General features: G+C 47.0%; 1 protein-coding gene across 1 annotated transcript in view; it reads left to right on the forward strand.

The window, feature by feature from the left end:
* The window catches only part of ccdc102a (coiled-coil domain containing 102A), a 43,153-nt gene that overhangs the window by 2,386 nt on the left and 15,970 nt on the right, over window positions 1-24,797 (forward strand). The window contains exons 2-5 of the mRNA XM_037484066.2: window positions 16,662-17,114; window positions 17,798-18,208; window positions 22,729-22,970; window positions 24,219-24,327. Coding sequence (XP_037339963.2) covers window positions 16,752-17,114; window positions 17,798-18,208; window positions 22,729-22,970; window positions 24,219-24,327 — 1,125 coding nt within the window. The 5' untranslated portion in view covers window positions 16,662-16,751. The remainder of the gene's footprint in view (window positions 1-16,661; window positions 17,115-17,797; window positions 18,209-22,728; window positions 22,971-24,218; window positions 24,328-24,797) is intronic.

Below are 24,797 nucleotides of genomic sequence, written 5' to 3' on the forward strand. Positions count from 1 at the left end.
TGAGAAGGGAGCACCAACACCACACGGTGACCCCTGGCTCAGGCAGGTAGGAAGGACTGCTGAGGTGGTTTGAATCTGAATGTCGGACGCGACGCCGTCACCAACGGTCCTTCGCGGTCGCACGCATCGAGCGGCACCATCTGTTGTGCCGGGTGCAGCTCTGCCAGCCTTCGCTCGGCTCGCCTCATGGTCACCCCCTTCTCTCTCTCTCTCTCTCTCTGTTTCTCGCCTTGCAGTCCTCCATTCAAACGTCAAACCGGTCCTCCTAATTGGCCCCAAATGTTGGACAAAGACAAAAACAAAGGATCCACCTGCCACTCTCCTAAAAGAATGCACGAGCATTACACCGACATGGACGGCACATGCGAGTGCTCTATGTGGTTGTCATGGAAACAATGGCGCGGTGAAAGGGAGAAGAGCCATGTGCAGACAACATGTCTGGTCCTCCTGCCTGTAGCATGAAATCCGTTTGAATGAATACGAGGTCTGTTGTGTTTAGGATGAACTGTGCGTATGCAAACCAGCCATAGTGAGCTGATAGGGAAACAGATTGGTTATCCGGGTATGAGATGTATATACAATCATGCCTCGATGTCGGTATTATGTTTTTCAGGTTTCCCATCAGTTGGTCAGTCCGAGACAATACGCAATACTTCAGGAATGCCAAGAACGCTTCTTCATATTCTGAACTAACAGCCGCCTGTTGGGAAAAACTGAGTAGAATTTGTATAAGGTCACTGTGTTTTGTTTTTGTGGTCAGAAAAATAAAATTGATAGGCTTATAACATATAAAACAAAAAATCCTCTAATCCCTCACATGTTGTAATATTTTGTATTTTTGATAAATGAAAAGCATAGTTTTAAAGTGTTTTATTCAGATTTGGCAGCTCGGCGTGTTCTCTCTCCGGTTTGTGTCCTGCGTCCCTCTGGTAGACCTTTCTTTTTGTGTCCGTCTTCCTGTGTTGGACATCAACATCCTCTCATTCGTCGCCCCACCCTGCTGCAGCTCAGGGCCGAACCGGAGCTCGGCCTGAGTCCGCTCCAACACGTCCCTCCTACCCATCGCGTCTCTCTCTTCCTCTTAACCGAAGGCGTGTGGGCGCTAACCGCTCCAGGGCCGCAACGCCTTGGTGAGAATGCCGTCATATTTGCCGTGGTGCAGTTGGGAGCAGCTGGTGAGTAGCTGGCCCCTGGATGCCAGGGTGACAGTGTACCTTCAGCCCCCCCCCCCCCCCCCCCACGGGCTGCTTAAACACATTCCAATCTCCTCACGCTGTTCGCTCTCCTATCAGCTGCCCCCCTTCCACCTAGCTCCTTTTCTCCTCGTTTCTTTGTAAGCTGTCAGACCAGTCGGAGGTCTTGGATGTCAGCTCGTTGGCTGCGTGGGGTCCTTTTCTTTGAAAGGCAGCAGGAGCACATCAGACAAAGTCTGACTTTAACCGGGCCGCTGTTGATCCCTTATCTGCAAAATAATAACACAGTTCAACACTAACCATCACAGTGTGAAATATCAGTCTACTGACCATCGTTATCCACCAAATATGTGATAGTGTTGCATCGTGAACATCTGATCCATCCAATTTGGCAGGATGGTTAACGCACCTCTAACGGCTAAAGGACGACGCCTCCCTCCGGCGATATTACGATGCATTCAGGCTCTGATCCGTGAAAATGAGTATTGAGCGAAGGTAAATCTTGGTCATCGTGATGAATTCCCACTCGATCTCATAAAATGTGTGTGTAGTTAACGTAAATCCGATTTAGTGTTTGAAGGTCCATAAATGCATATTAGAGGTGAACCATACTGGAGCAGAAATAGGTCCCGCAGACTGTAAACAAGCGGAAAGGAAAAGGAAGCCTTGGCTTGTTCATCGGTGGTCAGACGGGTCCATTTGTTCATGTTGCATTCACAGTCTTTGGTGATTTAATGTCCTTCCACAGCGGGACAAGCTTTTTGCACCCCGCTGTACTTCCGTTGTCAAACTGCTATGCTAACGTCCAAGGTGTGATTAGAGAGACGTGCTGGTTACCCTGCAGTAGCTCAGCTCGTTCTAAGAGGGATGGAGACTGTGATTGAGAGCCACGACTGGAAAGAATCGCTTTTCATTTCTATTTATCTGCATCCAAAAACCCAGTGTTCTTGGCCAAATAGTGGGGCTTGCACAGGGTGTGGTTTTTGTTATTTTCCTGCTTGTAAAACAACAGTCTCAGAAGAACTCAAATGAAATGTCCACACGTGGGCCCCTATCCTCTTGTGTCATTCCCAAACCTCTCTCTGTCTCCACTGTGCCAATTACCCAGTGAGCCGCCGTCACCTTTGGTCACACACTCCGCAGCGTGGCCCCCGTTAGCGGACCCGTGTGTGTGTGTGTGTGTGTGTGTGTGTGTGTGTGTGTGTGTGTGTGTGTGTGTGTGTGCGCATGCATCCCCTGTGGTTTGCTTTGGCTGGTCGCACGCAGGGTTCAGACCTAAGAAACAGAGGCAGGCAGGAGAGCTCCAGTGGGAGAGAAGCCAGTTCAGTTTTCTGGAGTAGGGTGTGTGTGTGTGTGTGTGTGTGTGTGTGTCTATGTTTAGCTGTTTGTTTAGGACTTGGTAATTACGGCTGGTAGCAGATGTTGAGTTAGAGCAAGTAGAGGAATGCCTTTGGTCCACTCCTGTCACTGCCACGTTTTTTTCTCAAATGCATTCAAACTGTGTCGCGTAGATTCTGTTGCTAGGAGTGTGTGTATTTGTATTTCACTGCTGGCGTGTTTGCATGTGTGACTCCTAGAAACATACACGCTCTCCTCCACCGGCTCCTGAAGTTAGAAAAGAAACCATAACTTGTCCTATTACGCACACGCAACAAACACACGTGCGCCTGATTGAACACGGCACAGGCTTCCTGTTGGAGTGGACCTGCCAGATGACATCACCATCGCCGGCCACTTCTGGTGGCCTCCAGGTGATCTGGCTTCCAGATGTGGAGAATGGGAGCAGCAGATGGTGGGCTGTTTTTTTTCTTCATGATACCGCTCATCCTGCAGTGAACCGGTGACCTGTGCTCGCAGCGTGGACGGCTCGGTCTATCAGACCCACATTCCAGACACGCCACAGTCCTTTGAAACCAATTCAGCGAGGGGCGGATGTCTTTTCATGGACCTTAACGAGATTCAAGTATTTGCTGAGGTATCGATTCATTCATTTGTGCAATTTAGTTCATTGCAGATGGTAGTATGGCAGTTTGTCACTTTAGTTTTTTTTAGTACATTTGATTTGGTGCCACATTGGCCTCGGTGGGAGTCAGTCATGTTTTGGAAAGCAGAACAACATTTCAAATGAGTTAAATAATTTTGAACGAGTTTTTTGTCAAGGGCTTAAATCTGAGAGAAATGAGTTTGAACCAAACTGTTAATAAATTCTTCTTGGGTTGAAAGAGTCAACAGCCTCGCCCCTCAGTGTAGTTTTCCCCATTGTTCGGAAGGAGAAGCATCGTAGCATCTCTAATTAGTTAACCAACAACCAATGAAGCAGTCCTTCAGCAAGCCTACGATTCCCCGTTGGAGTTCCTCACCAATCAGCTTTTTCTGGTGGTTAGCGGGAGAAGTATTTACAGGTTGGTTGCGTCCCCATCGCAGTTCTGCCTGCTGACTTCCCAGATGCACAAAAGGCCCTGAGTGGCCACAGGGCATCTCCGATGGCTGTAGTTCTGGCTGTCGGGGGTGAGATGGTGGTAATTGGTCCCAGCGGGGCCGATCCCGCTGCGTAGTTAGCATGTTAAACTGCTCCGCTTCCTTTTTACAATCTCCATAAGTCATAAATATGTCCATATGTTTAGCTAACGCGTGCAGTAGGCGTGTTTGTAAAGTGCTTTGTTCGAGTCGACTTCAGTCCAACTTATACATATACTTATACTCGTACTATGTATGCATTGCAAGGGTATTATAGATCAATGAATTTGCTTTCTTTTATGGACCCATATGAGGGCCGATCAATTTTTTTATGGATCAGTGAGAGCCTTCAAGTGCCTTTTGTTTTTGATGCTATAATGGGGTGACTCCATTGGGCACGTAAAAACGTCTAAAAACGAGACACACTCGTGTGTTTGCGGACACCAACCCCCCCCCCCCCCCCCCACCTCCAGCCCCTCACAGACAGATTTACCCGGCTTTAACGCTCAATTGCATCTGCTGTTGCTCAGACGACACCAAACCCACGTGCCTCTGTGGAGTATCACAGAAACAAAGGTCATATTAAGTTCTCTAATCCCCCCCCCCCCAACGCTCCAATAACAAGTGCTTAAAGAGCGCCCTTTAACCAGTGGCTGTCTACGCTCCAGCAGGATGGACAGACTGCACTCGTCTTATTTCAGGGTACAAGTTGTATTCCGTTAAATGTGCGTTCCCTTTTAAGTATTGTTTTAATTCGATGCTTCAGAAAAGAAAATACCGTTGTACCTCAGGTGTGTCCTATTGACTGCGATAGTCGACAATGTTTCCATTGTGCAAGAGCCTTATGGGTTGGTAAAGCTTTTTTTAAGCAAAAAAAAGGAGTGTAGCTCATAGATTTTCCTCTGGACTGTTGGCGTAACCGCCAAAAGAAACATGAACTGACATCATAATGACAAGGCGGGCATGGTAATTATCTGTAAACTCATATCCCATTCATGGACTACTTTATTACCTTTTCACAAGCCCTGTAAACGTGATCGGAATGATCCAGTTTGTGCAGGTGAATTGTTTTTTAGCCCTTATTTAGTGGAGCCTTTGACTCAAGCATTCCTGACTCGGCCAAGGACACGACTCTCTAATATAATGTTAGTAAAATAAAGAACATGTATAGAGAAACATAAGTATCTCCACCCAGTTGAGGAGGTGCAGAAAGCCTGTGAGGGTTGAATGGTGCCATTAACAACCCCCGGACGGGGAACAGGCAAGAGGAGGTTTCTGCTGCTGAATCCAGCTTGAATGCAGGTGACAGTCTGCAGAGTGAGACCAGAGGAGATGGGGGGGGTTTCCTATCCTCCTCCTTATTTAACCCCAAAGCAGGCCGGGATTACAAGAAATGAAATGTTTTCGATTCGATCACTAGATCGGACCAAAAATAGGAGCAAACAGAACTTGCAGAGATCCCATATCACCTTCCTCTTTGATCACCGATGATCCATGTTGGCAGCATTTTAAAAGTTATACTTTTACTGTGTTATATTCTTTCATGATGATGTTTGATGTATCGTCTCTAATATCTATTTACGCCGTCAAGAAACTCTCCTCCAATAAAACACCTGGATTTATTGGGGCGGATAACGATCGTCAGTAAAAACTTTATTTCACACTGATTGTGGATGTAACTAATAAATCTGAATGAACTCTAGGGAGGGGATAGGGGAGAGGACATGGTACCTTCCACCAGTATATACTGGAAAAAAGTTTAATATTGAAACACCACAACTTAGGGTTCGTCATCGCTTTCATCCTACATTGTGTGGAAGTTTGGTCCAGCTGGATTCTCTCGCTGCCTCCATCACCACCACAAGGCAGGACCTGGAGGTTCTGTTTTCCTGGGTTGACCCCGCTGACTGGGGCAGCAGCTGCAGCGCCAGATATAGGCCATAGGACCCCCCACACGTACCGTAGCTGCCGGTAGACTCTGCAAGTGATTTTGGCTCTGAAGTGGCAGCAAACACAGAGCTTAACCACATATATACGGCTCAGGGTAACGCTAGCAGCAAGGCTATTGCTATGTACTGAAACATTGGCCGCTGTGAGTGGAGAGAACGCTCGACTCTTTATCTAAGGGTTGGCGGTTCGATCCCTGTCTCCGCTCTCCCACCGGTGTCGATGCCCTTTGGGCGAGACACTAATAACCCCAACATGGCTCCTACTGCTGTGACTATTTGTAGCTTCTACCATCAGTGTGTGAGTGGGTGAAGTGGTCTAGAAAAGCGCTGTAGGAGTGCAGGCCATCTACATGACACGGCTTCTGTTCCTGTGTCTGAGAGACACTCCAGATGCGCGCTCCAGATGTTGCCCCTAAGTACTTACATTTGCATACAGAATGCGGTCATAGACTGTATAAAAGCCGTGCGAAAGATTGTTCGTCAGAATAACCGAGAAAAGCAAGAGAGACATCAGGAGATGTGTAGGACGTGTTTTAATATTTGTTTTGACATACTAAGGTCTGTACGATGGACAGTAGCCGCTCTTTGTCGTCATCCTGAGCGGACTGAGCCGAGGCGAAGACAGCCTCCCATGCCCCCCCCCCCCTCCTCCCATGACTCCCCGCTGCTTTTCATTACGTGTCTCCTCAACTCTCCTGTCTGGGAGGAGGAGGAGGAGGAGGAGGAGGAGGAATCAGCCATTTAACCAAAAGAGATGTGATCAAAGTTGCATCAATTTTTCTAGTGTTGATTGACAACAAGACACTGCCTCATGTATTCATATAATATGTCGTCCATTGTCCTCTGGGTGCAAGTGTAGAAGGCCGGAGCTGTGTGTTTGTGGCGATTAGGTCCTTCACACAACCCTATTCCCCCTGTTTGAAGTTCTTTAAGTTGCTGCACAAGTGTGTGTGTGTGTGTTGCAGTGTAAGCTTGTTTGGCTGACTTGCTTGCATTTAAAAAGTGGTTTGATCCCCATTAGGGGTCGTTAACCCCCTCTATCCCTCTGTTCACACTGGGCTTTGTGTCACGCAGACTGTGACCTCTGCTTCCTTGTGGGAAACGATTAGAGGCAGACTAATTCCTGGTGATCACAGGGTACTCAGACAGTATTAGACCGGAGCCAAAAAGTACAGTATCAGCCAAGGCAAAGGTTGGCTGTTTAAAAGAAAAACTGCTTCAGTCACATGCGCACAGTGTTAATCTGCAAAATTATCCCCCACTTTATGGGGCTGTTTTAGACCATATTTTTTAGACAGAACAATGATAAAAAAAAGCTAAAGAGAATATGTTTTATTTCAAAGCCGATACCAAGAGGGCATGATGTTAATATTATTAAAGGTGGAGATTAAAGATTTCATAAATAAAACCACAAATTTGATAAATCGAATAACCATTAAAGTATTTTCTGTGTCAAAACCTAGAACCTCTTTGAATTTTTAGTTCATTTTTATTTAATAAAAACAAAACGCGAGGACTGAGTACATGCTGCTGTACATTTGCTAGTTAATGTAGTAGCTTGTGAAGCTGTATTTAGATCTTTGATCTATCATCCTCACCTCAGCTGCTTCTTTGAAGAAGAAGAAGAAAAATTCTACAAATTATGTAAACCTCTCTCAGCCTTTTCTTTTTTTGAGGGGGAGAAGCTTTGAAGCTGCTGTGCCCCGCAGAAATGCACTTTTTCTTTTCTTTCCCTTTTGGTGATGTCAGAGGCATCCACTGACCACATAATAATGAGGAGCATGAAGGGAAAGGTTGCCACCACTAAATGAACACATTAGATTACGATATTGACGTTTTTTTAAACGATCCTTTTTACTATGACCTCCCTAAAACAACATTGCACATTGCAGGGAGCGCACTTAGTGACCGTGTGGGCGTCATGGTAACCCGTAGCGATGGATCAAATCAAACCGGCGTACAGTCTGAGGATCCAAACTTTACTTCTTAAAAAAAGAAAGTTACCTGTTGAATATGTGAGAACATCCAAGATCCTTTGCAACACCTTGCGTTGGCATCTTCAGTTACTGCTCGTCCCTCTTCAGCATCAACTCCCCTCCTCACTCCTCATGGGTCCTGCTGAATAAATTATGGCAATGTGATATACAAGGGCGACTCGCGCACACACACACACACACACACACACACGCTCTCTGTCTCTCATGTATCGATTCAAAAACTTTCAGTCACACAGATCTTCCAATCACACTCACTCCTGACTTCCTGTTATCTTTGCAGCAGAGTGTGGAACATGTTTGAGTTTGTGTGCGTTTCTATTGGCATGAAGGGCGTGTGCTGTGTGCGACCACGTGCTGTAACAGACCGGTGGAGTCATGCTTGAGGAATGTTGTGTTTTATCCGCTGCACCTGGGGCCCCGTGGGAGATGAAGTGCTCTCCCTTTCCTTTGACGTGGACGACGCACACCGCGTGTAATTCATCCAGCAAAGTGGGAATACGCCGTAGGTTCATAAGTCCACAGTTCTATAAATAATCCAAACTCAAGCCTGGGGGATGAGGTTGAATGTGGAGAGTGTTGCGTACAGGTAATGCGCTGGTGAAGAGCCTTTTGTTTACTGGTTGTCTGCTGTGGCACTGTGCTTGCGCTGGGTAAATAACAAGCGACCTGATTAAAGGCGTCAGTGGTTCAGTGTTGGACCAGTGCCATTACATACAGAGGCAAAGTCGAGCCTTTTCCAGTGACCCCATCTGACCCTATTCATGTGCCATGAACCCACATGTGTTTGTTAATTAAAAAATATTGTTTGCACACGGGGCACGTTGCAGTTTGTCATTGGTCTCTATTACCATTTAGTTTTCTGTGAAGAACATCTGTATAAGTGTTAACTTTCATTCTCTCTACTGGCCATCAGGGGGTGACTCCTGAGTCTACGGGAAAGTGACCCTACTTTGTTTCGTAAATCACGGTCCGTCGAAGAGCCAAGAGGGCGGGTTTACTGTGATTGACAGATCGCTGGTGCCATGCGTCCCTCCTCATCATTCCAAATATATTATTATCTATTCATCAGGGGGTTGAAAATCATAGCTTGCTAGCTATCTAGGTAACTTTGCTATGTTTCACGCTCTAATGCAACGCTGTCCGACCCGATGGGTTTTATCCTGCAACAAACAAGTGTTTTGAAGAAGACTTTAAAACCTCAAAAAAGAAAGAGGATCTGTTCATATTTCTTCTGAAATGAGGTCCCATGACCGGCCCTTGGAGGGTACGTGTTCCTGCCTCTCTTTACTCACCAGTCACCATGACGACAGGCGGCGCTCTGGAGCAACAGAGATGGCAGCCATCACACTCCTTCTAATGTCGTATCACCCTGAAACAAAAAGATAGACATCAGTGCTTCACGGTTTCAATTGTCTCTTGCATTTGTCTGACTAACATTTCCCAGTACAATTCTTTTTTTTCCTGTTGTAGCTGACTGCTGGCACTAAATGTAGGATTTATCACCATGGAATTTGTTGTTTCCCCCCCAATTTCTTCTAACACCACCAGCTGGTCCAAAGAAAAATGCAATTCTTTTGCTTTATGACTTCATATCTGCGTGTGTAATGACCTTCCCAGAAGCATCAGCTGCAACTTAATCTACAAACAAACCTTCGTGCTTTGGAATGCTGTTTATAGGATAAAAACGGCCACATCAGCGTCTGTATATTTGCCTTTAAAATGTAACTACAGTCTATTCAGAGGGAATAGAAGCTGAGCCAACTTCATAAACTAAAATGGATAAGCACTTTGAAACCACGTCAGAAACAGTTAAATACCTGAGCCAAATTACATTAAGATTTTTCTTTTTTTTTAACCTGGCACAGACTTCCAAAAAGCGTAATGGCTAGATATAACATTACGACATTAGTAACCTCAAGTCAAAGTCAAAGGGAAGATGTAATTGATATTTTTCCCTTTTGTTGGTTTTTGCAGACCAACTAAATCATTTATTTATTAATGAATTGCTAGATGAAAACTTTAGCACCACACCACATTCTACAAGTCCAAACCATTACTATTAATATTCGTTTGTCTGACTAAGAATAATCAAAAGATACAACGGCATACCATTGACATTGGCATGTTTGATGTACAACTTAATGCACCAGAATGTGTCCATGTAGGCTATTTGATTGGCCAATATTGCAACCTCGGATTCTGTTAAGTTAAAGCCAAAGGTATTCAGATACACAAGGTACACAAGGTCAATACAGGGATATTCACACAGACAGGACAAATCCCACTGGGGGGGGGGGGGGGGGGTCACCATAACTGCATCCATATATAGATTTCTTCCCGTGAACAATTCAGTTATTTTAGAAAAAAAATAAGTCTCCACTTCGGCTTTGAAGTTTGGAAATCTCCCACTGGCTCTGTTTCAAGAACTCTTCATGACTTGGAAGAGGAAGCAGTGTGATGTAGAGACTTTGGTGCCAGAGCTGAAATAAGAAAAGGTGGAGAATTGTACAGTCAGCCATTTTTTAAATATATAATGGGAGGAATTCTGGAGCCATGGCAAAGCAAATTACAGATGCATCTTATATTTCTATATCGATTTATGGAGTGACTTTAGTGTTCTTACATATCGTCCTTGTGAGTCCTTGTTTGTACTCAAGTCTGCAACACTAAATCCATCGAGATGCCAAATCAGTCAGGAGGAGAAGCCTCTGATGCTGGTACAGTTCAAAACTGGATCGCAACAACATTTTGTCTGTCACCGTGACACTTTGGAGGGAAAAAGAACCTTAATGGCCAGACTTACCAGACGGAGTTGTATTGTGACGAGGGCCGAGCCTGTTAGCAGATTTCCTCGTAGCCCAACAGATCGTTTGTCAAGACGGGAACTGGCATGACACGCCACAAATGTCCCACCTCCAGAACATGGAACACAGACAGAACCTGGGTCACACGACAAGTCGGGTGAGTTAGCCGAGGACAGTCCGTTGAGGGTGGAAAGTCTTCCTTGGGGCGGGGTGAGGGGCCCCTTCCCTACCCGCTGGCCGGGAGAGAGGTTGGGATAGTGAGCACTAATACCACGGCCCCCGGGATCAGTCAGCACAGGGAGGGGGAGGGTTGAAGCAAGGGCCGGCTGCCCCCCTTTAGCACCAGGACCTTTCTAAGCCGAGATGGAGTCGGACACCTTGCACATTGGACGCATGCGATGGGCAGCCAGCTGGGAGGGGTTCCGCGGTGAGACCTCCTGAGTGGACTCCCCAGGGCCGACGATCCGCATGGACCCCAACCGTGAAGGGCGTGAGAAAAATCGCCAACACGGCGTGCAAACGTGGCGGGTCTACAGAGAGCGCTGAACAATGGCGTCCATCGTAGCGCGAGCTGTGGTCACATTCAGCCCGTGGGGGGGGTTTCTGTGACCCCTCTGCTCACTCATTTCAATACGATAAGCAGACATCTGCATTGCCGGGCGGTCAGGAGCTCTGTGTGTGTGTGTGTGTGTGTGTGTGGTGGGGGTGAGGAGTGGCTGATAGATGGTGGCAGAGGGTCACAGGGTCAAGTGCGTTCTGACGACATGTTTATGACGCTGAGCAGAAGTTGTCAGAGTTTGGGCCGTATAGCGTAAGGCCAGGGGAGGACAGATGTTCTGTCAAAGACTTTATGGCCCCGGCCCGCAGGCTGGCTGTGCGTTTTATTGGACCGGTGGTGACAGAGGGTGGGGTTCACACAGACGTAGGGAAGAAAGAGGCCAACTGTAGTCAAAGGGCAGCGAGGGAGGAAAGGGGGCTTTGGGAAGGAGTGGAAGAAAAAAGGAGTGAAGAAAAAACAGCTCGGGGAGATTTATCTCGGGCTGAAAGGTAAGTGTGGGGGGGTTTCCAAAGGAGTGAAAGCAAGGCGTACCTATTTAGTTCACAGTTTGACCCTTATTGTCTTTTGAATAATAGTTTAGTGATAACTCAAGTTTAGTCCTGACCCGACTGCAACAGCTAACATTGCGCTCCAATTTTGAATTAGCCATTTTTACTTGAACCCTGAATGCATTTTTCTCTATGTCACAGATTTTTCACTGGACTTGATCCAAACACCAAAGGACTCACCTTAGAGCTCACAGTGAGGTTCCTGAAGGGGGAACCCCACTTATATTCTGAACGAGGCTCAGTAGACGGCTCAGGGGATTTGACTGGCCTTATTTATTTAGTCCATACCGATCCATTCAAACACACCGAGGACTGGGACATTTATTTTTACAAAGAACAAGGACTCTGGATTTGGCCTCAATGTAATCGGACTCACTGACGCCTTTCATTAATCCCAATTCATCCAGGCATTGACTTATAACTGGATGTCTTTCTGGTCACGAGAAGAAAAAAGCTGCAGATGTGCTGCAGCTCATTTTGATATGAAGTAGCACCAAAGTAAATAATTGTGCCTAGTTGTGTCCTAAATTGTGATCTTACACAACGTTTCGGATTATAAAGTGTGAATGAAAAAAAGAGATTCTCAACTATGGATTTTCTTTCCTCAATGTAAACCGCGTGTTACAATTGGCTCAGTTTTGTTAGTGGTTTCTTGCGTTAAAGATGCTTTCAGTTGTTTCCTCCCATTCCTCCACACGAGTCCAGCAGCAGACATAGAGATGCTCACGCTGGAACTGAAATGGGCAAAAAGGCCGTGGCTCCCCACAGAGAATAAGATCTCCACTACAAGTCAGTGCACGCTCACAATCAACGACACCATCCTTAGCATATATATATATATATATGTGAAATGTACCCTCTCCTCATCTGCTGCTCCCCGGCTGTGAAGCTGAATGCAGATCAGCCGTGGGTGTGTGTGTGTGTGTGTTTTTGGTTAATCACCATAAAGGGAAACCCCGTCAGTCTTTATGCTCCCTCCTGATTTATGTCTGTTTGTCTGCTAGGTCCAATAAAATGTCAGTAAAGTCATATCGGTAAATGATAAACGTCAGTCAATCATTGCATTGAATGAGCAGGGCACCGTCCTGGAACAAGGTATCCAAATGTGCAGGACCACGTGCTGACAACACTTCTAGTGTTTTTCTATTTCTATTTTGAAACTATACCAAAACTGTGGCTTCCTAGAAAGTATTCTATCTCTGTCTGGCCTGTGTCTGCGTTACGCATCTATTATGCCCTATTCCTAGGGTTGGGTATCGTTTGAATTTGAGCGATTCCGATTCCGATACCGATTCCTTGTTTCGATTCCGGTTCCCAGCGATTCTCGATTCCGATTCTTTTAAGAGGCAGGGTCAAAAAAGTTTAAGTTTAAGATATTTTAAATGAGCTAGCTAACCAAGGGTCTTTCTAAAGGAAATAGTCTGACCTTCTCCATCAATGTTAATTCTATGAACTTTTTATTAACTTTACTATGAATTTCTAACAGGGCTGTTTAACTACAATATGAATATCAAACTATGAACTTTAATATTGTATAAACATTATAAATAACAGGGGTACACTTTCCTCCAGAGAGCTTTATTTTTGAAACCTCACAAAAACACATTTACACGTGAGTGTATGATACTGCAGGTACTTAAACGTTACCTTGCTCCCACTGATGGACGAACCCTTGGAATCAGAGGAGGAGGCAGCGCGTCAAACACGGGGCACGGGGGGGGCGCGCAACTCTCCCAACCTCAAATCAGGGACACTTTCGCTGACGGGGGGGCTGCTGGCGGTCGACGCGGGGAGTGCTAGTACAACCTTTTCTTTCTTTGCAGCGCCAGCCTCACTGCTCATTTTAACAGATAGGACCGCTCCGCTCGGGCCACCCGGCACCCGCGCGCACACTGGTCTGATGCGTCATAACTTCACAACAACCGGGAGTTTTCGGTTTGTTTCGAGAAGTGTAACCACACTTAAGACCGCCGACGCACGCTATACATGTTCGATCGCGCTGTTACGCCAACACTTCCGGTGGACGCTTCTTCGTTGGTGTTCAGCGGTTTCTATTTCCGGTCGGCGCCGGCGGACTGAGAATCGAAACAAGGAATCGAATTTTCAACTTTTGAACGATACCGGGTAAATCGCAAAGCTAGTTCCGATTCCAATCGATTCTCGATTCTCGATACCCAACCCTACCTATTCCCCAATTTGGGGTTGTAACACAGCCAGATGTGAAGCCTGCCCTGTTTGTGTGTGTGTGTTTGTTGTGCTTGTCTACACAGAGGTGATTAGTGTGGATGTAGCATCTAAAGCCTGCGACTTGTTTCATGTGAGAAACGCTGTGTGTGTGTGTGTGTCAGTGAGATATGCTCCGACTCTCCTTCAGCACAGTGTTTGTCCACAAATAACCTGTTTTCTTGATAGAGCACTGAGAAGACTAATTAAGATGTTACTGGTGAGTTTGATTTTGCTTCAGTGAAGAAAGAACTCAGTGTTTTTTTTGCACAATGATGAGTGATATAAAATGACTGGACGAAGGTGTTGCTGCTTTTCCATTTCACACCCAACTCGCTGAATCAGGGCTTTGTTTTGACCAAACGAGAGTTGTTTGTTGGGAGCGTGTAAACCCTAATGGAGATGAGCTTTGTTTCTGCATATAATCTAAATGGGGCCATCATTTACATAATGAGCATCATGCTTTATTGAAGTAAACTTAAACTGCTGAAGTATTGAGGTAGGTGATACATTAAATGAGAAATCTATACAAGCAGACTTCTTTTTTCCCTCTGGAGGAGTCGCCCCCCGGTGGTGAGGAGTGATGAGAACCTGTGACGCCTGCAGACTCAGGGTCATTGTTTTTTTTGTGTGACCTTCCCCGCTGAAGACAAAGGTCAGATGTTAGCGGGTGTCCGTGGGTCCTGCAGTGTACGTGCCAGCGGGATTAGGGCCCTGGTTTGTTGTGCATCTGCCCGTCTGTTGTGTTACATCTGTACAACATCTAAATAGTGTAACATCTTTGGCATTGGACTCCATCCTGAACCCGGATAATAAAGGGCCCGTGATGGTCTGCCCCCCACCCGCCTCGACGGAGTCCAGACACTGGTGGCGGTGAAGAAGGGAGTTGCTGACAGCTGATGATGAATGTGAGGAATGACAGAAAGCTGGCTGGAGGTGCATGGGGGGGGGGGGGGGGGGGTGGGTGAGGTCACATCTGGCTTTAGGCTGAAATGACACCTGACAGCAACAGCGGAGAAAAGCCCTTTAAAAGTCTGACAGCAACAATATAATTGGTTTAGTGCCACAGTGTATTAAAATATCAGTCCAGGCCCTGTCTAAGCACTGAAATAATAAAAAAAAATACCGTTTTAGATTCGGTATCGGAAAAAATCCCAACAATGCACATCCCAGAAACATCTGACCTTTAATGAAAATGCCAGGCTACAGGATTTGCATTAGTTTCACTCTACAGCGTGAATGGTAAAGAATCTGCACTCTACCGCCTCCCCCCCCCCCCCTTTCCCTTTCCCTTCGCTAAAGATCTGTATTGAGATCAGTTACCACTTTAGCTTGTGACGTGTAACTGCACTTTGTTTGCAAGTGGAATAAACACCGGTCAGCGGTACCTGCTGAAACATGTGATGAAATGTGTTCTGCGTGAAAAACAATAATGAGAATGGGCTGTTAAATCTAAATTTGATATATAATCTGAGTACCAAAATAACTCCAGAACCTGCAGCCAATGAGGAGGGAGCACGGGGCAGCGTGTCACTCTAGTGGATCATAAGTGATGATTGAGAGGCATTTGTTTGGGCTCCATTGTTTGTTTTTATAGATAATCCCCTTCATTGAGTTTTTTAATGCTTTATAAATATATCTCCTTCACTAAAACGCTGCTTCCTGAAAGGCGTCTTGTCTCATCTTGAATCTCAGTTTCCTAAAATAAAGCAGGATTTGATGGAACTGTATTTCAATTTATTTCTGTGGTGTCGGTCACGGAGGTATTTTGAAATGCGGTTCATACGGAGATTAAATATAATCCAGGGAATTTTTACCTCCCATGTTGTTCTTTGTGATTCTACCTCTGCTCAGGAACAATTATTTGATTCTTCCGTTGAGTATAGTTTTTGGCAACTGGAGCTGGGACTAAAGACTGGTTTCAAAAATGCTGAGCTTGGTTGAATGTGAGGACTCAACATGGACAAAACAAAAAGTACCTTCCATCAAGGAGCTAATTCCGAACCTGCTTCCTTTTCCTCCGGGTCCCTGCGAGTTGTTCCCACAGATCTAGATCTCCTCCCCTGCCCCCCCCCCCCCCGGGAGAGAGGAGGAGGCGGCAGGGATACAGGAAGCAGAGGAGCTTTTCTTGGCCCAGGGAGTGTGAGGCAAACCTAGCCGCAGCCATGGTATGCTTCTCAAACTACAACCTGGCCCCCACTGCAAAGATGAAATCAGAGTTTGCCCAACGATCCCCCCCCAGGAGAGATTACTCGACGAATCCCGATACCCCAAAGAGCAGCAGAAACCGTCTGAGAGTGTTGGATCTGAGGGAGGCCTATGAATGATTAAACTCTGTGAGACGTGATGCCTTTATAAAGCTGCAGGTGGGCAGCACAACAACCTGTAAAGTCAACGTTCTCCTCGCTCAAGCATCCACTGCGCTCAACGGCTAGTGGGTTACACACAAGTGAAAAGGAAATCCAAACAAAACAACGAGGTTGACAAATGCAACAAGGAGCCGTAGAGCTGAGAGGAACTACAGAATCCACATAACAAACAAAAGGTTCTATTTAATCACATTATTCTCTGTTTAACAAGATCAAGATCAGATTAAACAACCACAAGGTCCGTGGGTGGAGGGAGCGATGAGGGATCAAGGAGGAGGCTCTTGTTCCACACATTTTGCCTTGAGCCAGGTCCAGGTGAGGAACGTGGCTCCTCTCAAGCAGAGCGGAGAGAACGAGGGGGTCAGGTGTCCGATTTCTTCTTTTCTCGGGGCTGCACCGAGAGTCCTGGGACGTCACGGACTATGTTTCTTTTAAGTTTTAGGTTTCTTCTTATCTGTTGGAGTCGTCGTCTCTCATGGCCTCCCCAAAGGCATGGCTCTGTGTGTGTGTGTGTGTGTGAGATCATCTGCTTCACTTCCTGTCCCTGTGTTCCCGTCTGCAGGTTGATCCGGGGCTGAAGGACGATGGCGCTCTCCTGAACGCCCCCGACCCTCCCGCTCCCTTCATCCTACGCCACCCCGCCGCCCTCACCATGAACCACACCCCCAGCCCCCACCTGTCCGATGGCGGTAAGTCGGCCGGGGGCGGCCTGCTGTGCAGCCTGGGTCTGGGGTCCGACAGGGGCCTCCGCTCCCCGGACAGCCTCGCGCACACGCCGAGCCCCACGGGAGGGACCCCCAGCTCCAGCCCCCCGCTGCTGCTGTCGCCGGGGCTGGGAGGCTTCGGCCTGGGGTCCCTGGGCGCTCTGGGCGACGTAGCCGGGGCCGACTGGGAGAGCAGGGAGGAGCTGAGGCTCAGGGAGCTGGAGGAGGCTCGGGCCCGGGCGGCCCAGATGGAGAAGACCATGAGGTGGTGGTCGGACTGCACCGCCAACTGGAGAGAGAAGTGGAGCAAGGTGGGCGTGTGGGTAATGGAGCAGGGAGGGAGAGGGTACTAATGAACTAATATTTAATTAGAAGGACATTTTTGAAAATATCTCACAACTCCAAGTGCTAATGAAAAGCGTGAGGATGTTGAAAGCTCTAGTAGAAGGCCGAGTGGATTATTTTGCCCCTCATTTCATGGTGGTAGTTATTACAAGGGATTTAATATATGGCCTCCTTTAGCCGCCACTCACAGATTATCACAGTTCATTTGTATTCCATTTCATTTTGTTAGCATAACCTACAGTTTCCAATTAATTAATGCATTTGTGGAAAGACAACTTAAAGCACTCGGTTATGATTGGACAGAAATGGTGGCTCAAAATAAAGACCAGAAAAAATGTAATCTGAGGCGTATCATGCTGACTCTTAATATATTAATCCATGAATCTAAAGCCTCAGTGAATGTATCTTCTAACATATAATGGGCGTATCAAAGCCTGATCTAGATTCTAGAACACCAAACCCCAAAGAAATAGTCCTGCTTCAATAAAGCATTTCCTCCTGTTTGAGTATGACTGAACCAGTTTCCATCTTATTTGATGAATTACTGGATTGTTTTGTTGAAACTGTATACTCACCACAGAAGTGAAGTCTACACAGAAACCAAGAGGTTCTGGGCTTAATACTTTCATCATGCATCCATAAATACAAGGTCCGTGCGGAGCGTAACCGTGCGCGAGACGAGGTCCGCCAGCTGCGGCAGCGCCTGGACACCATCACCAAGGAGCTGACCAGTGTCCGGCGGGAGCGGCAGGAACTGGCCTCGGAGAACGAGACCCTACGGCAGGAGACGCTGTGCCTCCGCGGCGCCCCCGCCCCCGACGCTCCTCCCCTCCCCCCCCCCGCGTCCGCCCCCTCTCCATCGTCCTCCCCGGCGCACCCTCGCGACGCTTCCTCCTCCTCGTCCTCTCCATCCATCCCGCCCTCCTCCCCCGCCTCCTCCTCCTCTCAGGTCCAGGCCGACGGCAACCCGCACAGGGTGGGGGAGGGGCCGCCAGGGTCACCGGAGCCGGAACCGGTGAGGGACGTGGAGTTGGACGGACAGAAGTCGCATCAACAGAAGGTGAGTCAGTGGGGGACATTCGTGTGAGAGCACATTTGAATGTTTTTCTGTCTTCATTTTGGCCCCACCTGAAATATCTCAACCACTTTTGGATCATTCGGAACAAAACATGAATATTGTCTCTGGAGACCCCGCCATGAGGTGGACATTCTCAGCCAACGTAGATCACAGTCATTCATCCATTTGTGGTGCCAAACAAAAAGACGGGATTACAAGTGGGAGCATGGAGGTGAACAAAGAGGACGGCACATGTGTGTTGTGGCCTCAGAGTTTATTTTGTGGCTCTTCACTTCAGTTTGAAAACACAAAACACGTTCAATCTGATCCTTCATAGTGGGGCCGAGTCAGATGCAGGTCAGGTACATTTTTAAAGTATAGTAACGTTTCTGCCTTGTGAATCGATTCTTACCACAGACTGCTTCCAGATCCACACACACACACACACACACACACACACACCTCCACCTCCATACTGAATCTCCTCCTTTGTTCGAGGAATATTTGTCAGCGTTTGTTTCTCCAATGACTCAACGTCAGCGCGCTCACGCACAGAGGGACCCGAGCTGAATCTAGGCCAGACGGTGTCTCCCGCGCTGCTACATCGCTTACCAGCAGTGTGTGTGTGAATAGGACACCTCCCCCCAACACACACACACACACACACACACACACACACATGTTCTCATCATGCCGTCTTCTCCCTGAGGGCTCGGCGATGCTGCAGTGCTTCTTCTCTGTCAGCCTAGTTTCTTTGCGTCTCTCCTAAGGCATCTCTGGTTCTGTGGATGCCTGTTGCTTCACTTGTTCACACAGACACACGCTTCAGCCACTCTGAAATGCTGTGTGGAGGGCCATGAAAACACAGAAACAGGAACTTCTGGGACTTGTGTTACTAAAAGTAAAGATATACTTTGAAAGGACTCCTACGACGCGCCACGGCCATTCGTCAAATTATATTAAAAAACACGATAAAATACGAGAACATAAACAGTCCTTTAAATGAGGTGTATGTTTGACACACAGTCAGATGACTCAGTGAAATTAGTATCAGGTGTCTATAAATGTGTCGAGGGGCACATTTCTACCCAATAAAAGCGAATCGAGTCTGAAAGGACACTCTGACTGCAACATCTGCTGCAATGGAGGTCAGCGTGCACCCCAGGTTCTTGTTTTCGTCCTGTAATGTCCTCTCGACAGCTGGTGTGGACCTGTCCCCTGGCTCAGCTGTGAAGTAAAAGTGGGATTAGATTTCTATTTTTGATAATGGCTGCCGGCATGGGCACTGCCTCAGATCCAACAGAACCGTCCCAGAGACAGAAACAGAACAGAAGAGTGGATATTGACATCATAGTGTAGATGCTGACATCCATCCGTTATCTTCCACTTATCTCGGTCAGCATTCTGGGCATAGTCTCCAGACGTCCCTCTCCTCTGTGAACCCCCGATGAGAAATACGATCTCCCCGGTTCTGCTCTCCTCCCAGTTGGACTGTTCATATCAAGTGGACTCGACCGTACAGGGCTCTGTGTCAATCCCAGTAGGCCCACCCTGAAGCATTCATGGTCTGTTTGACTCATAATGGGACAATATTGAATTAAATGATCATCATGCTGTGTTGTAGAAGGACCCGACTGGTAAACAAACCTCCAGAGGGACGTGTCCAGAAGGAGTCTTGGCGTCCTTTGACACAGGACAAAGAGCAGCAGCTCTCCTTGGAGCTCCCTCGGGATGTTTCAGCTCCTCACCACAAAGACGCAGCCGACCCACTCTCATCCGCTTGGTTCCTCCGATCTCATTGTGTTGATCCCCACCAGCCTACGGGTCAGGGTGCGATTGAAGTGGCCTGCTATCTGAATATGTTATTATGAAAAACATAATATCAAGGTTTCCTTTCTTAATTATCACAATGAATGTCAATACCAGCAGATGGCAATAAGCCGAATGCCATCTGACAGCACTGCTTTGACCTCTTATGTTTTTTCCAGTGTCTAAAGTACCGATGAGCCACTCGGTTTCTTTGCAATTGAATGTTGACCCCCCCACCTCCCCCACCCCTCCACCACACACACACACACACACACACACACACAGACACACACACACACACACACGTGAGCACGAGCTGTGACCTCAGAAAGACGAAGCCTGTGCATCAGCTAATAAAAATCACTGTCGTTGCCTATCAGACTTGACCTTCAGGAGGCAGGTTTCCATGGCAACACACAGAGACAGGGACACAGAAATACCCACTGAGGCTGCGGCCATGATCATGTGGCTAACCAGTGCCCACATACAGCAAAGCCTCATTTCCTGTCTCCGTCCATTGTTCTGGTTCTCACACACACTGAGTGCTTCCACATGTGGGACAGAGCAGGCTTCACATCTGTTACACACCAGCTCCCTCTGGTGGGGAGCACCTGTAGCAGCACAGGTCCGTCTTCCTTCATCCCGCAGGCATGCAGAATATCCTTAAACCACGGATCAATCCAAAGTGAAATGTGAATTCTGCCTATTATTGATGTGTCTTGACCTTTCCTCTGCGGATGCAGTCTGCTTTTGGTCTGGGTTGGACAGTCGATATCGACTACTCACAAGTCATACGGGACCCAAATAAGTGCGATTCCATCGCCTCTGTAAACATTGCAAACACACATTTATGGTCTCAATCACTAGTTTAAAGTTTTCTTAAATACAGCATGTTGTTCATTTTGTAAATGATGGTCCATATAGATTTAATAGGCCATAAAAGCAGAATAAATATTAGTCTTCAGATGTACTGTCTGACTTTGTCTTAAATAATGAAATAAAATAACATTCATCCTCCAATGAAAGAAGAGTAAGCAGCAAGTTATGGGTGAAGATTCTATAGAAGAAATAAAGTGATTGTCCACTGTCTTACAGTGACTTCCTATAACCAATCATCCTCCCAAACGTCTTAATGAAACAAGCATGTAACCACGTCCTGGGATATTTCTGAGGATCTTTTAAATGTGTGTTTATTTTGAGAAAACCACGGAGCCTTTTGCATCCTCTGAAGACCCAGACCTCGAATTAACATCTGGCAATGCTGTGAAGGATGAAGGGCGAGGAAACACTTGGATTTTTACTGTCGCAGCGCCAAAAACGACAGATTAACGACGTGGAGGGGAGGACACGCTCTAAGTTTCCAGTTTAATATCTGCAAAGCCCATTAAATATAAACGACATGTGAAATGTGCGGTGGGAAGAACCCGCCCAAGAGTTTTTCGGGGTTCTCGTTGGCAGGAACCTTCGAGATGATCGGCTGGCCAGAGTCCTTTGATTTGCAGCCTCGTACGGAGGAACAGGACAGAGGAGAGAAATATGGCTGCAAAAGAGCCCCATATTTCTAATAAGGCCTTCAAAATCAGCACTGTCCACATGAGTCAGTACGCCAGGTACCGACTCTTTACGTGAACCCAAAGGAAGCTTTTTATCCGCGGCTCATGACTTGTGAGGAGTTATGGATTGTGAGGAGGTTAAGACGTTATGGAGGTAGAAACTTCTAATAAAAACCAGTGATAGACGCACACACACACACTCATACAACCTGATATCCCTCTTGGATTTACAATCGTATTGATATCCACACTGACTGTGTTCATTGGTGGAGAGAGCTGCTGGAAAACCTTTAAAGAGACTTTGATACAAAGGATTCAAATAAAAGACACTTTTTAGTCAACAGGTGATTCTGTATTTGTTCACCTTTTCATGTCGGCAACGCGGCCGTCCAGAATGTAAGGATTAAATGGAATATAATGGTAGTGCGAAGGACCTTTCACTTAATGCCAATGCTGCTGAGTCAGCACGTGTAGACGAGCTGTTCCCCGCCCAGTCTTATATTTGCGACCTCTTCAAATTTGCAATATTTGTTTTTCACGTTCACATCTCAGTTATTAGGAATCGTGATATTACGAAGGATGAAGTCGTGATGTGATGAGAATAAATTCCTGCTATTCTGCTATATTGAAAAGCAACCTGTTCTTTAGTCTGCTGTGCGTGGCATTACTGCTCGGCTGCTACGCTAAATCTTAATACTTCATCATGGTTGACAAAGCACTTTTGGTTTTCATCCCTTTGTGTCTTTGATTTGTAGCTTTCTTACAGCAGCTACACTACTCTCCCTTTCTCTATACGTTACATCAACACTCATCATATGCACTATTATACCTGCACATATTTCCTTTTAATACTTTAACATGGGTAACTTTCTCAAATATTTAGCACATAACTACAGCTTCAACTGCTCTTCTCTTTTATTTACAAACCGGTTTTACATTTTTTCTTATAGCATTTTGTCAAATTTTATTAGAAATTTGTCAAAAGTTATGATTCTTTCTTCTTTCTCGTAAACTGAATAAACACAAATATGTGTTGGTTTAAAGTAATGTTTTGTGGATCCAATCAAACCACCTCTAAAACTAGCCTGCTTGTGTCTCTCACCTTGATGTGGGATTTTCAGCGTTAAACCGGCATAAAGCACAGATCATTCCCTCCCTCAGGACTGTGAGGTGCTGGACTCGGCCCTGCGCTCCAGGGGCCCGGACGCTGACCCTCAGGAGGCGTGGGAAAGCCGCGGCGCTGTTCACCCGTCCACCCCGCGCTCGTCATCCGGGCTGAGCCGGCAGGAGCGCAGCAGGCAGCTGTGGGAGGACATGGGCACGGCGGAGGACGACTCCGGCAAACTCAACGCCCTGCAGCTCCGGCTGGACGAGTCCCAGAAGGTCCTGCTGAAAGAGAGAGAGTAAGAGAGACCAAACCCCCCCCCCCCCCCCCTCCCTGTAGATATGTAACGTACCTTAATCCATGCTGAGCTACTAACTACTGTATGTGGCAGTTATTATTTAACCCACAAAACGTCATTGTGCGTCATTAAGCTACCCGACATATGTTCCACCACAAGCCCCAAGAGGCTCATTGTTGGCATTATGGGAAAAGCGTTTGTGTTTTTGTAGGACTTCTGTATATCGGAAGAGGAGGTGGTCATTGTGACGTCAGCCATTGGCTGATAAACCTCCGTTTTCAAGCCTTTTATTCTGCCGTTTGGCCGTCACCATCTTTGCTTTTTTGCAAAACTGGTCCGATGAACGGAGCATATTTGGAGACCGGAGGTAGTGGTACTGTTAGGGGCTAAAGCACACCCTGCTATATGATCCATTGGACTCTTAGTGGACCGTTATATGAAAACTATAAGGATTGAGACCATAAACTCAATGTCTACAATGTTTACTGAGACAATAAATCAAGTAGGGTCATTGTCTCAGACTTCTATATAACCTGGAGTCGACCAGCCCCTGCTGGTCGGTACAGAGAAGGCACGATGCAAAATCGTTTTCTCATTGTGCCTTTTTTGAACTTTGCATCAGCTTCCCTCTTCAGAACCGGTGCTGCCAGGTCAGGGTATCTCCATGTCTGCTGCTTCAATTTGACCATTCCTCTTTTCTTTTCTTTTTTTACAGTTTTTTGGGAGTCAACACAGTCAATTGCGAAATATCCGTTCTACCCCTTTAAAATGAGAATGCCTCCACCACTGTTTGAGAATAAGCATGTGTGGCTCCGTAGAGGCTCCTCATGCTGTGTTGCTTTGCACTGAGAGTGTTTCCTCTGCTGTTACATTGATGCTGTGTTACCAACCTGTAAGGACCTGTGCAGCTCCACCGCTGCTTACTCTACACTCAGTCACAGTAATGGCCTTCCCTGCTGACAGGAATTACACCCTACACTTTAAAAAAAAATATTTCCTTCGTTCTAGGCCACGAGAATGCCAACAAAGCACTAAAATGTCAATGTCATGTGTAAAATGTGGGAGCCGACAGGTAGGCGGGGGCTCGGGAAGCAGGTGATGGATGGTGCAGCAGGTCGTGAAAAATGTGAAGCATGCCGTATTTTTAAAAAGACGTTTGCCCACTTGAATAATAACCCACTCTGGCCTGAGAGCTGCGTGATTGAGTGTGTGTTGTCTTTGTCCCCCCCCCCCCCCCCCCCCCGCCAGAGACAAGCAGGCGCTGGGCAAGAGCATTGAGAGGCTGGAGGGCGAACTCACTCAGTGGAAGTTGAAATACGAGGAGCTCAGCAAGACCAAACAGGAGACCCTTAAACAGGTGAGACCACCACGACCCCGAGAGGTCACTGAGCGTAGCAGCACGCAGCCGGCCTTCGCTTCGAGGTCTCAACCACGCCCCCTTCCCAGTGGACGTGAAACCCACTCACAGGGGTGCACCACCTCGGCATCCTTCGTGGGGAGGGAGGCTCACTCCATCAGCTCCTTGGTGCTGAGGCACAGCTGCAGATGGCTCGAACAATGACGACATAGCATTTGTTCAGACGTTTGTGTGCGATTGGAGGGCTCTGAAACCTTGTTGGAGGGAGACGGTTTTCATCCATCGGCACCTGGACGGTGGGGCCTTTGTTTGAGTTTTGGCCGGACTTTAGTGGTCTCTGAGATTTGGAACGCGTTTTCTTAAACAAACCAAAGCTCATTTAACGCAGAGGGCTTCTTAGTGCACGTCTGAGGGCGCCAAGATTCAGCACACAAGGAGTTCTTCCAGATGTGCATAGTTCTCCCCAGGAC

Source organism: Pungitius pungitius, chromosome 4, assembly GCF_949316345.1.
Source record: "Pungitius pungitius chromosome 4, fPunPun2.1, whole genome shotgun sequence".
In the NCBI taxonomy this organism is placed as follows: domain Eukaryota; kingdom Metazoa; phylum Chordata; class Actinopteri; order Perciformes; family Gasterosteidae; genus Pungitius; species Pungitius pungitius.